This window comes from Vigna unguiculata, chromosome 11, assembly GCF_037176805.1.
Source record: "Vigna unguiculata cultivar grain cowpea cultivar isolate G323 ecotype 2 chromosome 11, ASM3717680v1, whole genome shotgun sequence".
NCBI lineage: Eukaryota > Viridiplantae > Streptophyta > Magnoliopsida > Fabales > Fabaceae > Vigna > Vigna unguiculata.
Window position 1 is genome coordinate 5,234,337 of NC_140802.1, and position 16,934 is coordinate 5,251,270.

General features: G+C 30.8%; 2 protein-coding genes and 1 pseudogene across 3 annotated transcripts; all 3 read left to right on the forward strand.

Moving 5' to 3' along the window:
* Positions 1-314: 314 nt before the first annotated feature.
* On the forward strand, positions 315-1,938 carry LOC114168970 (MLP-like protein 43). The gene is made up of 2 exons (XM_028053975.2): positions 315-556; positions 1,497-1,938. The coding sequence occupies exons 1-2, from the start codon at positions 370-372 to the stop codon at positions 1,760-1,762; spliced, it is 453 nt and encodes a 150-aa protein (XP_027909776.2). The 5' UTR covers positions 315-369; the 3' UTR covers positions 1,763-1,938.
* A 3,544-nt stretch (positions 1,939-5,482) lies between these two features.
* LOC114168326 (MLP-like protein 31) lies at positions 5,483-6,953 on the forward strand. 2 transcript variants are annotated; one of them, XR_014986251.1, is made up of 3 exons: positions 5,483-5,736; positions 6,352-6,742; positions 6,788-6,953. XR_014986251.1 is itself a non-coding variant. In XM_028053101.2 (2 exons), the coding sequence occupies exons 1-2, from the start codon at positions 5,550-5,552 to the stop codon at positions 6,618-6,620; spliced, it is 456 nt and encodes a 151-aa protein (XP_027908902.2). In that variant the 5' UTR covers positions 5,483-5,549; the 3' UTR covers positions 6,621-6,953. The 2 variants fall into 2 exon arrangements, 1 of the variants encoding a protein (XP_027908902.2); XM_028053101.2 differs by having other exon boundaries at positions 6,352-6,953.
* An 8,777-nt stretch (positions 6,954-15,730) lies between these two features.
* On the forward strand, positions 15,731-16,934 carry LOC146880912 (uncharacterized; annotated as a pseudogene).

Here is a 16,934-nt window from a genome sequence, read left to right on the forward strand (position 1 = left end):
ACTACTTAATTCAAAATAATTTTTCAGAACATCGGTTTTAGAAGTGATTTAATGAGTCTTGAGACTGGATACCTTTTGTTATATATAATATTGTTACGTTTTACAGAAGGTCTTCATTTATTTTATAGTAATGGCTACACAATAAATAAAATATTATTACACAGATTGCGAATTTTTCACTGAAAAGTGATTAGGTATTTTCATTTCTTGTGTAGGGTATATAGAAATGGACCCAGAGATTAATTAATTAATTACTGCTACTGAGCAGGTAAATTAATTTGCTATATAAATGAGATATGGTCTAAATATTCTTCACCAATCTCCCACCCTTCTTTGTTTCTTAGATTTCTTGTTTTTTTCTTGATCACAATGTCCCTTTCAGGTAAAATCAGCATTGAAATTGAGGTTCATGCAACTGCTGCAAAGTGGTTCAATCTCTTCACAACTCAACTCCATGAAGTTCAAAACCTTACTAACAGAGTGCATGAAACCAAGCTGCACCGTGGTCGTGATTGGCATCACACTGAATCCATCAAACAGTGGACTTGTACCATAGGTAATTAAACTTCTAATACGCAATAGAAAATCCCTCGCTAACTTCTTATTAGGTTAAATATATTTTTGGTCTCCACAATATAAAATTAAATTCGTTTTTGTTTTAAACTTGTATATATTTTGATTTTCAAACTTCAAAAATAAATAAAAATAGTCATTTTAGTCCAACGATATTCATTTTTAAAGCTTGTTAAATGGTGTTCCTGACACTTAAGCCTCAAATGTGTTAAATGGTATAAATAACTCAAAGATATTAATTTTTTAAGCTTGTTAAATGGTATTATAAATTGATATTTAAGTTTGAATGTGTTAAATAGTATAAATAACCCAACCGTCATCCTAAAAACACGACTCACTCGTCCAGAAAAATTTATGAAAATTAGACTAAAATAACTATATTTATTCATTTTTAAAATTTGAAGACGAAACTATGGAAGTTTGAAAGAAGGACGCATTTCAATTTCAAGTGAAAGTTTAAGACTTAAAAATGATTAAATATATTTTTGGTCCCTTAACTTTCATTAAAAATTGAAATTAAATTCATCTTCGAAATTTGGTCGAATTTAGTCTCTCAATTTTATAAATATATGGATTTAGTCATTTTAACTAAATTTTGTTAAGTTTATTTGACATTTCCAATTGTTTATACCGTTTGACACATTTTTACTTTAGTGTTAGTTGATAAACGCGTTTGAAACATCAAATAAATTTAACAAAATTTTGGTAAAAGAACTAAATTCACATATTTCTAAAGATGAGGAACGAAATTTGTCTAAAGTTTCCACGAGTGACTAATTTCAATTTTCACTAAAAGTTAAGAGACCAAAAACATATTTAACCCAATTAAAAACATTTAATCCTTTTTCTTTCTTAACTTTGAATATTAGTGCATTTTATTTTGCTTCTTCTACTGATCTTCTTGATTTGTTGTGAAACAATAGATGGTAAGGTTACAAAATGTCAGGAGAGTATCGAATCTGTTGATGCAGCGAACAAAAGAATCAGCTACAAGCTGTTTGGTGGAGATATTGGTAGTAAGTACAAGGTGTTCAAGCTCATATTTCAAGCCATTGATAAAGATGGTGGTGCTATTATCAAATGGACCATTGAATATGAGAGGATTGGACAGGAAGTTGATCCTCCATATGGCTACGTGGAATACCTCCACACTACAAGTGGAGAGGTTGATGGCCATCTTAAAGCATAACTTTGAACGTTATGCACAAAATATGTAAGAAATAAGATATAAGAAATAAAAAATCATGGGTTTTGCCCTTGTGTCTTCGTCTGTATAATAAGGTTGTAATGTTTTATGAGAAGGATATGGTTATGTAAATCCTTCGTTTTCATGGAATAAATGGAGAGATGTTGGATATGCAACAATTAAGTTCTTTCTTGTCAATATTGAATCTCCAAAACTAATGCGGTAAACAATTTGATAACGTTTCCAGAAATGGAAATTTTACTATCACCTTCTTAAATGCTCCAAATGCACTGGTTATCCTTAAAGGATAGATTGGAGTGACTTTCTATTTATCCCCAATAGTCCAAGTGAATCTTATCTATAACTTTTTTCCTCCACATGCTTGAAAACCTATACGAGGGGTAAACTGTAAATAAATAATACTTCTTTCTCTTCTAGTGTAGAAAATATAATATGTACAAAATGATGTAAATTTAAGATGCATACAGTACTATAAAATATATAAATATATGTATATGTGAATATTCTAATTATGTTATATGTTATTGTAAAATTATATTTTAATTTTTTTAGTATAATATAGAAAATAATAAATAAATAAAAATTTGGTCGTCACACACATCCACACCCACACACACCTACATACACCCCCCACCTACACACACCCACACACATATATTGATATGACCCCAACAAGTTCAACATCAAGCCAAGGTACACCTTCAAGCTCAAGCCCATTAAAAGGCCCAATAATAAGGGGCATGCTCAAAAAGATCCAATTGGGCTTCATCCAAGATAGTCTAAATCCACATGGGCTTCTCACACTATTCACATGGGCCAAAGAAGATGTGAAGATTTGAAGAGGTGTATCAAAGAGCAGTAGAATAACAATTAGATTGGTCCATTGTTTAGGCCTTGTTTTCTAGAATAATGAGTTAAATAATGTGTAGTTGAATTGCTAAAATTGGACTTGACTAAGCCCAATAGGAGATTTGGCCATGAGCTACCAAAGGTCCAAGGTGGACTAAGTGGAAGTCAACATTCCTTCCTACACCTCACAGTCTTAAGGGCTAGGAATGCTTCCTCCTTTTCCAAGGCATCATCCAATGGTTGTGAGCATTGTTCCTTCTCCAAGCCAACTTCCACGGCCAAGATTGAAGCCCACTGTCATCCAAGGGCTAAGAATGCTTATGTGTATTTGCTTTCATATAAAAGCCTAAATTTTAAGCTATTGTAATCACTCTTGAAATTTAAGCAATAGATGCCTAGTGTTGAGATGACTCCACTCCTATTGTCTTTTGAGAGTCACTTGAGCTAGAGGATTGAATCATCTCCTCTAGCCACCTTCCTCTATCTTCTCTAAGATAGAGTTCATTACTCACCTTTCACTCCAAATTCCAAGAACAACCTTCATCATTCACCTTGCTTCCGCTAACTCACACTCTTCCATGGAGCTCTCTTCTTCACCTTCATCCAAGGGGTTCCAGCATATATTGAAGCACCTTCAAATGTATTTTAAAACATGTATATTTTGAATGAAGGCTTTATCATCTTCTTTAAATTGGAGAGCTAGATTCTAAAAACCTTCTATTCTACTTAGTCCACCTATTAAAAAACCCGAACCTTGGAATAAATTAAAACTCACGATATTTGAAATACTTACGATTGAATTTCTCTTTATTTCTTTAATAGTTTATTTGGATAGAATAATTGAAATATCTTAGATTTTAATTTTCTTGTTTGGATAAATTCATTCAACATCTCCTTTAAATTAAAATTCTATTTTAAAAATATTTCGATAACACAACTCTACCCTTCAGCCCAAGTCGACTTTGCTTGACTTTTGGCTCAGGCCAACTCATCTTGGGTCGTCTTAATCGTGGGATCGAGACAAGTTGTCTTAACCTTCGACATGGGTCAACTCATCTTGACCATAGGTGGAGATAGCTCGTCCCAACCTTCGACTTGGATGACTCAACTTGATTATTAGTCCAGCCGAATCGACTCAACATTTGACCCGAGTCAAATCAGCTCGATCTTCGACTCGACCTAACAAGTCCTGACCTTCGACTCATGTCGACTCATCATGACCTTCAATCTAGGCTGACTCATCAAAACCTTCGACCTGAAGAGACTCATCATAACCTTAGATCCAATGAAAATATCTCGACCTTCGACTTCGGTTGGCTCATCTCGACCTTTGACATCAGTTGACTCATCTCAACATTTGTTCGAGGCATCAACTCAACATTTGGCCCAAGTTGAATCATTTAAACCTTCGACTTTAGGCCGATTCATTTCAACATTCAACACCTACCATCTCAACCTTCTAATCGTCTCAACCTTTTATTTGAGTTGAATCATCTTGACTTTTGACCTAGGCCGAATCATCTCAACCTTCAGCCCGGGTTGAATCGACTTGACTTTTGACCCGAACCAAATTAGCTTAACTTTAGGCCCATGCTAAATCTACTCAACCTTTGACTGAGGCTAAATCGACTCAACCTTCAACCCTAACCGAATCTGCTCACCTTTGAACCAAGACTCACCTGCTTGACTTTAAGCCCAAGCCGAATCGTTTTGACCAATGACCTTCAACATGTGTTGAATCGGGTCAACTTTCATCTAGATCCAAATTAGCTCAACTTTATTCTTGGACCGAATCGACAAGATCTTTAGTCTAGGCTAAATCGATTGGACCTTTGGTCCAGACTCAATCAACGACTCGACTTGCGATCTGAACCAACCTAGCAAGACCTTTGGTCTTGGCCAACACAACTCGGACTTTGGTCTAGGGTAACCCATCATGATCTTCAGCCCGAATCGACCTGACTCATCTATTGGCTCAGGTCTAGAAAAAATTTTAAGTTGGTGGATCTATGCCTAATTTAATTATACAAAATCAACAGAGTAAAGTGTGGTTTGTTTCCCCTTATATATTATAATTTGGTTTTATTTCTAGCCAATATAAGTTCTATAATACATGTCCTCATTCGAGGATATGTTCAATGGTCAATCACATAATAGGTCTAAATCCTGACTAGGATAGACTCTTTTATCTTTGATACCACGTTAAAGTAGGGAGTTTAAGAAAAAGGTCAAGCTTTCAAAATCAGCTCACGAAGATAAGATTTTGACTATTTATATTCTATAATTTACCTTACGTCTATTTGATACGAAATGTTCAACAAAAATCTTTAAGATATAACCTGGAAGGCATATTTTATATAACATGAAGAAAAACCATTATTTAAAAATCAGAGCATGTTCTGTAAGATACCTTTAATAAAACATGAACAAAAATCATTTCAATGTATCAAAGTAGTTAATAATAGATGACAATAATGACTCACAATATCACCCAATAATTTCGGAATGAAAAAACCGTGAATAAGTGCTTTATTGTTGTTTATATGGGATATACTTCAAGCATCACTGTTGCACGTAGAAGTGTTTTGAGCGGGAAAAATGACTGTCACGTGGTTTAGAAGGTCTTCATTATAATAATTGGTATATGATAAATAAAATAATAATATTAATAATAATAATAATAATAATAGATATATGGTATTAGATGGATTTGTCTTTTACAGAAAATGTGATTAGGTTTTTTTTCTTTAAGGTAATGGTAGGGCATCAAAATGGACCCCAAAATTTAATTAATTATTTGATTGTAATAATTAGGTGAGTGTTGTTGCTATATAAATGGGGATATGGTGGCAATATAATGCACCATCTCCCACCCTTCTTTGTGTATCTCATTTAGTTCTTTGCTTTTTTGTTTCTCATCATGTCTCTTGGTGGTAAAATCAGCATTGAAATTGGGGTTCATGCAAATGCTACAAAGTGGTACAACATCTTTGCAACGCAGCTCAATCAGATTCAAAACCTGACTGATAGAATTCACCATGCCAAACTGCATCATGGTCATGACTGGCACCACAATGAGTCCATCAAGCAATGGACTTATATCATAGGTAATTTATCTATTTTGTTAACCTAACTTTCAACGAGTAAGTCACAGAAGTGAAAAGTGAAATAATAATTTGAATTTGATTGTTACTGAACAAGTGAAGTCGTCGTAAATCATGATAAGTGTTACTATTTTAAATCAAAGTTGTCATGATTATGATAACTTCACTTCCTCGATACTAAAATCGTGAATATTCTTGACGACTTATTCTTTTTGTTGACTTGTCTATTTATATTATTGTAGACAAATCTGGTTTAATCACGTAAAAAAAACCGTTTGCCTCCGGAGTTCTCTTTGTTTTAGTAATTATTTTCTTAAAACATTTTGATTTTTCAAGAATGAGTATGTTTATGTTAGTTGTTTTTGTTAGGAATCTAAGTGTGAGTCTAAGTTTCACATTGAATAGAAACGAGAAAGTAGAGCACTATATAAGAATAAAAACACATAAATTCATTGTTTTAAGGTTTTGGGTTGAAAGTGATGTTAATTACTTACTCCTATATAAAGTCTAAAATACACCAGAAATGAACCACGTTAAATTCTTGTATCATTTATTTTCTTTCTCCTTATTCTTTCCTTGGCTTGTTCCTAATAGTTTTTGATTGGTTGAGAAAAACAGATGGTAAGGTTAATACATGTCAGGAGAGTGCGGAATACGATGAAGCAAACAAAAAAATAATCTTCAAGCTCTTCGGTGGAGACGTGGCTAAAGAGTACAAGTTCATCAACCTGATATTTGAAGTAAGTGATAAGGAGAATGGTGGTGCAAATATCAAATGGACCGTTGACTATGAGAGGCTCAGTGATCAAGTTCATCCTCCATATGGCTACATCGAGTACCTCTACAAATGCACTGTGGATTTCGATTCTCACCTTCTCAAACCATAGCTCCAAAAAGTTATGCACAAAATTCAGAAAAATAAATAAATAATGAACTTGGCCTTGGGTTAAGTGCTTATCTGAATAATAATAATAATAATAATAATAATAATAATAATAATAATAATAATAATAATAATAATAATAATAATAATAATAATAATAATAATAATAACAATAATATATTTGTGTGAAGTTTGAGGAGAACGATGGTTATGTAGATGCTTCCTTTGGGTGGAATAAATTTGGATATGTCATCATGTCGGTGATGTCTTCAAGTTTCTTGAATTATTATGTGTTAAACTGTTGATGCATATATGAATATTTATGATTTGTGTAGCATACGTTGAGTTTGGATTCTCTAATAATTTTTCTTTATTATTATTATTTTATTGTCTTTAAAATATATCAATAATAATTAATTTTAAAATTTTAAAATATATTAAAATTATTTTTAAAGTATCAAAATAGTATATTTTTAATGTTTTTGACAGAACAAAACTTAACAGAGAAACCAAATTCGTATATGTTGTTTGTTTACTAATTTTCTATTGATGGAATTAACTGATTTTGTAAGAATTTATGAGAACATGGAAACGAAGTAATGAAAATTTCAATAATTTTTTTTTCTTTTATAAACAAAGAATGAATCAGGGACTAAAAGGACTAAACCATGCATCTCTCATCCCATAAAATTGTAACATTTCCATAAACCACTTTTCTTTTATGACCATCAAATTATAATATTCTCACCGATTTTGAACATCTAATATGGCTTAAACATCCATATATTTTTAATTGTGTCAATATAAATATTTCTATAGCGTTTGCTATTCCATTCCTAAAGATGATATGATTTTTTTATTTTTTTATTCCAAGTAATCCAAATTAATGTCATCCACATGCACGTCTCATTATTATTTTTATTGTTCAAATTCCATAAGATAAAATTGGAGAAAATTTTCTCTGCATAATGATGCACATTGTTAAACTACCCACTTGTTGCATTGATTATCACATATTTTACAATAATGAATATATATATATATATATATATATATATATATATATATATATATATATATATATATTATTGGAAAATGTCATAACACTTTAATAGAGGGGACCTTTTTTTTCTCCTCACACAACTAACACACATTTCAATGTTGCAAACTCATTTTTGAATAATACAAATCATGAGGATATTTTTGTGTATAATATTGCATACCTATTGGATACAATAATTTTGAACCTCATTCATGATTGGATAACATGCTACCTTTTTAAAGCATCCTCTAACAATTCTCACAATTATGCAAAATTTTTATTTGTACATCAATCTCGCACACCTTCATGTTTTTTCTTTTATATTTGATTCATTATCATGTTCTTGTCCTCTATAATCATTAATACCAAGTTCAACATTTTCTAATTCATATCTATTATAGCATACAAAAATACTTTTTCGACTTGTATTAATCACTTTTAAAATTATAAAAAATATTCATTAACTTGTATCGGAATGGATAAAAAAAAAACATTTACTCTTGATGACTTATATCTCTGAATACAATCAAGATAATTAAATATTGTTTTGCATCCCTAATATTTTCTATAATTTTTGTTTGATTTCACATGTTAACAAATTTATTAACTTATTTTGTATGCCAAAAGTAATGGTTGTGAATTTTATTATCTTTAATCCGGTGAATATGATTTTGGGTAATTGTATAAAATTCTATAATAATTTTAATTAGTCAAAAAAAATTTCATTAACTTTTTAAAGAATATTTTCATTGTTTCCTCAGGAAGACCAAGTTATTTTTACCAAGAGTTTAACAACTGTAATCATTCTTAACATATTTCTCCGGTGTTCTATATATCTACTTATTTGTTCTTGAATATATTTATTCATTGTTTTGCTTTTTGTGAAACTTATTTCCCAATCAATTCATGCATTCATGTTTGTAATATTCATTCATTATTTCATGACTCTTCAACCTGTCACCAAGATTTCTTCAATCTTTACTATCTTTGTTAGCTAGTTTACTCGTAAAAAAGAACAACATTTACAATTTTCAACAAAAACAAAAGACTCTATTAAAATTTTAAGAATAAATTAGTCATTTTCTTTCGTGTTTTTTTCCATTTGGTAATATTTGAATATATGATGAAGAAAAATATGTATGGGTTATATTTGTTCTTGTTGTTTATTTTTTTTTTCTTCCTACTTTGTTTAATTTTTGTATATGAGTTTGGGTAATCCTATTGTCCCTATTAATATATTTGTTATTGTTAATAAAAAAAATGATGAAGAAAAATGCTTAGAATATTTATCTTTCGGAAAATTTATATCAACGATTTTAATAGGATCCTTTTCAACTAATAACAATCTTTATATTAATAGAGAATAATAGTATAACAAGTTTTAATTTGTGGTTTTTATTCTTTTACCTTATATAACCCATTGTCGCGTCGAAAAGGAATAAATGTCGACTAGCTATTTTCATTAATTAAAATAGAAACTGTGAAACACATTCACAACACATAAAACATGAGAATAAAATGGCAGTTGAGTAATATGTGAAACGGAAGAAATGTTCAAAAAGAATCCAAGAAGTTAAGGAGTCACATAGAGAAAAAGAAAAAGAAAATATAAATTAAAACTGATTATTAAAATAATAAAAATAATCCACTAATCTTTCTTTCCTAAATAAAATTATAATTCATAAAAACAATTGTGGTTCATTAAAAATCATTTTTAGTATCAATAAATATCAACGGTCAGTCATAATATTTAACTAAATTTTATTCTCAAACATAATTTTCCTTAAAAGTATATTTGTACTAATTGTTTTTTCTTTCTTTAAAAGGATCTACAATAATAGTTTTACCTGCTTCTCGGCTGGGACAACCATTAATGGAATTATTGAACGGCTGAAATGTTCTACGTCAGACATCTCACTTTTCTTTTTCTTTTTTTTCTTTTCTCTGATTACTACATTATCTTTCATTTATTTTTTTTCTTCTTTTCTGTCTGTTTCTTCAATAATCTGGACCGATATCTGAATTGATTTTTATAAAACATTTGTTGCATCGTCTTTTTAACCGAAAGAAGTGTTATTTGTTTGGACATGTTTTTGTTTTTTTTCTTAATTTTGATAAACATAATGCAGGGTTATATGATAGGGCACCCTTTAGTTTCTTCACTGATTTGGAACGGTTGTTGGAGCAGGAATTGCAGTTATTTACCTTTTGCTTGGTTGTTGGCAGTACATTTTTTCTTTCTTTATTGATGCATTAAAGAAAATAATCAACGTTAAAAGTAATATAAAAAATTATGTAATCATAGATATTCTAAGAAATGGTTTATAAAATATTGGATTAAATATATTTTGTTTTTCTTAACTTTTAGTGAATTTTAAAATTTGTTCATACTGTTTAATCAAGTTTTGTTAGGTTTATTTGATGTTTCGTAAGTATTTCAAGATTATATTTAAGTTGTTTATACTATTTGACACTTTTTTTTCTTTAATATTAAGTCAAATACTAGTATGAAACTGTGCTTGAAATATCAAATGAACTCAACGAAATTTGATTAAAATGACTAAATTCACGTATTTTGATAGATGAAGAACTAAATTGGTCCAAAATTTCAAAATAGACTAATTCCAAAATTCACTGAGAGTTAAGGAAAAAAAAACATATTTAACCTTACGATATTTAACGTTTGAAGTTGATTTAACAAATTGCCCGTTACCTCCAAATTTTTAATAAATGTTAAAACAAATGGGTGTTGGGAGAAAAACCATGAAAGGTATATATATCTTATGTATTTTTGGTGAGTTTTTTTCTTTGGTGCAAAAGTTTTTTGTTTTGTGGTTTGAAAGAAAGTATGGGTGAAAGAAAGTGGAAGAAAAGGAAGTGCATGTTTGATTAGATGTGTAGATCTTAACTCTCTCTGCAAGAAACCTTCTACATGTGGGTGATGGGTTTTCATTTGTCAATTCCCGGAAGTTAAGGTTTACTAGGATAATGGTGTTACTTATATTATTTGATTTGGGTCTTTCTTCCTGTACCTCCAAAATTTCTTCTACATTTCCAAACTTTTTTTAAATTCTTAAAAAGCTTTTTGACCATTTAAAAAAATCCGCAGACACTACACCTCCAAAATTATGTCGACTTTCAGAAGTCAAAATATATAATTTCCGGAAGTCAAAATATATCACCCGAAGTCGATTTTTAGAAATTAAAATGTATCACCGGAAATCGACTTCCGGAAGTAAAAAAAATTCTCGGAAGTCGACTTCCAGAAGTCAAAAAATATTTGACTTCCGGAAAGTCAAAGAAAAATTCTCCGACTTCCGTAAGGTAAAAAAAATTTTTTTTTGAATATTTTTAATTCTTTTTAGAATTTATATTTTTTAACTTTTAATGATTTTTTTAGTTTACTATTATATTTATTTTTTATGTTTTCATATTTCTTAAAATATAAAAAATATTAATATCTATATATATAATTTTATTTTTATTTAACATAATAAAAAATAAATATAAATATAAAAATAAGTAAAATTAAAATAATATTAAACTTTAAATTAAAAAAACAAAAAAAATTCTGCTTCATTTAATTTTATTTAATATTTAAATTCATTTTAAAATAATAAAACTTTAAATTAAAAAAAATAAAAAAGAAAATATATATACAAATATATATATATATATATATAAATGTATTGGTTTTTTTTTAATTTTAAATGTTATTATTTATATATTATTTATATATATTATTTTAAATATGATTGAAAAATATATATAATTGAAAAAATTTTAAAATGTTTAAAATAACAAAACTTTAAAGTTAAAAAAATGAAAAATATATATATATATATATATATATATTTTTTTTTTCTTCTTTTTAACTTTAAAGTTATCTTATTTTAATTTAAATTATTTTTCAATTTTTTATTTAATATTTTTATTATTTTTATTTATTTTTTAAAGTAATTTTTTTAAAATTTATATATTTTATAATTTTTAATTCGTGTTTTTTAAAAATTGAAATAAAATAAAAGTTAGAAAATATAAATTTAAAAAAAAATTAAAAATGTTTAAAATTGATTTAATTTTACTTATGGAAGTCGACTTCCGTAATGTTTTTTAATTTTCGGAAGTCGACTTCCAGTAATGTTTTTTGATTTCCGAAAGTCGATTTCCGGTAATGATTTTTGACTTCCGGAAGTCAACTTCCGGTGATATATTTTGACTTTCGAAAGTTGATTTCCGGTGATATATTTTGACTTTCGGAAGTCATATATTTTGACTTCCGGAAGTATTTTTGGGGGTGTGATGTCCGTGAATTTCCTTAAATGGTCAAAGGGTATTTGGAGAATTTAAAAAAATTTTGGAGGTGCAGAAAAAATGCTTAGAAGTATAGGAAGAAAGACCCTTTGATTTTACATATGGATGTTGGAAATGGTGTGTTATGTCCAAATAGCATAAAAGGATTGAGTGGAGGAAGCTATATAGGTTAGGATGATTAGGATAATGATTTTAAAATGTAGAGTTGTGTTATCATTTAAATATTTTCCATATTTTGTTTTTTTAATATTTAAATATTTTGATACATCCATATAATTACTGAATTTGTTATGTTGATTGATGGAAACAAAATGTTTGTTGATTTTTTTTATAATGTAATACTTTTTTATATATTTTAAATTTTTATCATCACCAAAGTATTTTATTGAGTTATAAATTTATAAATATAGGTGGATAATAATAAATAATAAAATATTTATATTATGATAATTGATAATGATATATTTTATTTAAAAAATAATAGTGATAATTATAACCATCATAAATATAACGATAACAATTCTTTGCTGTCAGTTTTTTTTTTCAATAGAAAACTATGTCAATTATAATTTATATTGTTTACATTTTTTAATGTGTCTCCATGACTTAAACGAGGGAATGTAAACAAGTTTTAATCTAAATATGACAAAATATAATGATCTTCTGAGCTTAATTTGCACAACCGAAAGTTCATAGTTTCTTCTTTTATTTTCTAAATAAAAAATGTCCTCACACTCAACTGTCCTTATCACGTTTTTCATCTACACAAGATGAAAGCTCCTTCTCACAAGAAGGAAGTATCTCTCCCACCAAAATTTCTTCTTAATCTTTAGTCCAACTCCATTCTCAAGAAAATCACACGTTACTGTGTCTGTTGTAGCATGCTATTGTGTGCTATAAGAATTATATTATATTAAGTACGAAAAATAAAATAATTTATTATATATATTGATTCCTATGATTCCATATATTTCACACTATAGTAATCCATCTCCCTCCATGGAATATTTCCTTTGTGATTGAAGTCCAACAGGTGGAAATTTTTGAAGGTTTCACAACACGTTCTTTATTCCATTTTAAGGTATTTCCAATCCTTTAATATTGGGTTTGTATTTTGTTTTGTTTGTTGCTTTCATCGTGTGGTTGACATTTTTGTTTTGTATTCGATTTGTTATGACAACTCGTAAAGATTATTATCTTCAGTCTATTAGTGTGCAATAGGATGGTAAAAATTATTCCTATTGTAGTTATGTTATAGAAAACTTTCTTTGTAAGTCCATGTGGGATTGTGTTTCAGGTGTTAAGACAAAACGGGTTAACACCAAAGTCGATGATTATGATGCTCCTTTAAAGGTATGTGAAGCTGTTAACTCTAAAATTATCTCTTGGATCAATAAATTTGTCACACACCCGATTGACATTTAATTGACGAAATATGATACTGCAAAAACATGTATGGGATACTTATCTCGATTGTAAATACACAATCTAATTTTGCCAAATAGTATCAACTTAAGACATATATTAATGCAATGAAGCAAAATGACATGAGCATTCAAGTCTTTTATTATGTCATAATAACCCTGTGAGATCAACTTGTCTTGATTGAGCCTGTAGAATTGAGTGTTTTTACACCGTATATTAACTACATCATTTTTTGTCTTAGGCAACACTGAACTTACCAACACTTAAAAAAGTGTTGTTCTAAACATATAAAAAGCAACAATTTTATTCTTCTGTTTAAAATTTACCAAACACCACACTTTTTTATAGTTGTGGTTTAAAAATTACCAAAGAACACACTTCATAAAATGTTGACTATTTGTATCACACCTTTTAAAATGTTGTCTGCAAATGTGCTCAAACCCATAAAAGTGTGGCCTTAAATTTACAAGGGTTAATTATGTTTTTCGTCCCTCAAATATTGTGCGATTTTGTTTTTAGTCCCCTAACTAACGTTTGTTCCAATTTGGTCCCTCATGTTTTGAAACGATTTGAAATAGTCCTCCTTTTTGGACGCCGTTAGTTTTATTTACACCTGGCAACCGGACTGCCACGTATGGATCCCGTTTTAAGCTGTGTAAGTGAAGTGTGTTTCTGCACGTGCTAATTAAAGAGGAGCTTTAATTAAATAAGACGAAAATGTTATTTCTTCCGTGGAAGAGTTATTTTGTCTGAATTAAGTGGGTTGTGTTATTTAATTAAGTTCTCCGAATTAAATGAGAATGTCGCATCTTGAGTGGGAGAGTTATTTTGAGTGGGAGAGTTATTTTGTCTGAACGAAAGCGTTGCACAGACCAATCCAAGGCTTGAGGGAAAGGATTAAACCCTTACACAGCAATCAGGAGGTTGAGGATAGGGATTAAAGCATGGAAGAGTAGAATCGAGAGTAAAATCAAGAGGTTGATGTAAAGGATTCAAGTATTGAAGAGTAGAATCGCGACCTAAGGTAAGTTCGGTCCTTCATGTTTTTTTTTTGGATACTTGGTCTGGTTTGGTTTCATATTTTGGTTCGTGTATGGTTGTGTATTGATTGGAGTAAGGTTTTTTACGATAAATCGCGACCTAAGTAAGTTCGTTCCTTGTATGGTTGTCTATTGTAGGGCTGGAAATGGGGTTTGCAGTTGCTTTTCATCATATGGGACGATTCGAAAGGAATAAGGGATTAAAATACGTTGGGGGTGAGATTCATGTAGTTAAAGGGATCGACCCCGATTTTTGGTCTTATTTTGAAGCATTGGGCATCCTCAAAGAGTTTAAATACGGGGGTGATGTTAAACTATGGTGGAAGGGTTCAAAAGAGAAGCTATTAAACAATCTACGGACGCTGAATGATGACAAGGACGCAATGGCTTTGGCTTTCTTTGCAGAGGAGACTAAGCAAGAGGTTGATATATACGTTCAACATGTACCTAGTCAGCCTGAAGTCGTACACTTTATTTGTGATGGTGTAGCAGAGGAGGTAGTGGGTGAAGAGAATGTTATACACCAAGAGGAAGTACTGGTTGAAGAAAGTGTGGTAGGAGAAGAGGAAGAACTGGCTGCAGCTAATGTGGTAATTGAAGAGGAGGGAGTGGCTGCAGCTAATGTGGTAATTGAAGAGGAGGGAATGGGTGTACATAATGTAGTTGTAGAAGAAGAACAAGTGGCTGCAGATAATGTGGTAGTGGAAGAGGAAGAAGTGGCTGTAGATAATGTGGTAGTTCAAGAGGAAGGAGTGGCTGTAGAAAATGTGACTCAACAGAATGTGGTAGCAGAAGAGGAAGTAGTGGCTGAAGATGTAAATTGTGAAGATGAAGAAGGTTTAGCTGGAGAGAAATTAGATGACAGTGAAGAAGAGAGGGTGGCAGACGATGATGATGGGTTTGGGATGGATATTGATCCACCTGTGAGGAAGTTTGGGCCTGTTTTAGATAGGTGGAAATCATTCAAACGGAATTCAAGCAGAGTGAAGAGGAAAAGAGATATTGGTGAAGGGGCATTTGTGACAAATGAAGATGTTGGAGTGCATGACATTAATGAGGACTACGAATCAGATGAATTAGATTCTGATGTTGACAGTGATCAATTGTTGGTTGCAGTGGGTAGGGACCCGAATGATCAATATTATCCGCTGGCTTTTACAGTAGTAGAAAACGAGTGCAAGGAGACTTGGAGGTGGTTCTTGACATTGCTGTTAGAAGATATTGGGGACATTGGAAATCATAGATGGGTATTTATTTTATCAACAAAAGGTAACTATCATAGTGGAATGTAAACTCTGATTTAAATTAATCTGGAATGTCAAATTGATATCTAATTTTACCTCTGAATTAAATTTGTGCAGGGCCTAATGACGGTCTTTGAGGAAATCTTGAATGGAGTGGAGCATCGTTTCTGTTTGCGACACTTATATAGCAATTTCAAGAAGAAATTTGGTGGTGGTGTTGTGATCAGGGACTTGATGATGGGAGCAGCAAAGGCAACATACTATGCAGGATGGGAAAAAAAGATGGGTGAGTTGAGAAACATCAACCCTGATGCTTTTAATTGGTTAGTTGCCTTTCTTAGGGAGTCTTGGTGTAAACATGCATTCAGCATGTATCCAAGATGTGATGTCTTAATGAATAATCTGTCAGAGTCATTTAATAGTACTATTTTACTGGCTAGGGATAAACCTATAATTACTATGATGGAATGGATTAGATCATATATAATGAGTAGGTTTGCAACCCTTAGAGAGAAAGTGAATGCATATACAGGAACTGTGATGCCTAAACCACAGAAAAGGCTGGACAGGGAAATAGAAAAAAGTGGGAATTGGCTTCCTGTATGGGCAGGGGATTCTAAGTTTGAAGTGACGTAAGGGTTCACTATGGAAAAATTTGTTGTTGATTTAAGTAACCATAGCTGTAGTTGTTATTTTTGGGATTTAGTTGGTATACCTTGTAGGCATGCTGTGGCAGCCATTAATTACAAGGTTGAAAACCCAGAGGATTATGTTCATGCTTATTACAAAAGGGATGCCTACCAGGCTTCGTATGGCCCTCAAATTACCCCAATCAATGGACAACAACTTTGGCCAAAAACTAATGAACCTGAACTACTACCACCCATTTACAAGACTCCACCTGGGAGACCAAAAAAGCTAAGAAGAAGGGAAGCTGATGAACATGTCAGCCATTCCAAACTATCAAAGAAGAATATCATCATCAAATGTAGCAAGTGCAAACAGTTAGGCCATAACATAAGAAGCTGTAGAAGGGGAATCAGAAACAGAAAGGTAAACACAAATCTGTACTACTTACAATTTCTTTCATTCCTAAATACAACTTCTGAATCTTGAATTCATACCAAATTGGCAGGGACAGATGCATACAACTGGTAGTGCAGCAAGCAACACTGCAGGAACATCAAACCTTAGCTCCACCAGTAGAACCAGATCCACATCATGGGTTGCAGCATCCACCAACCAAGGAGAAA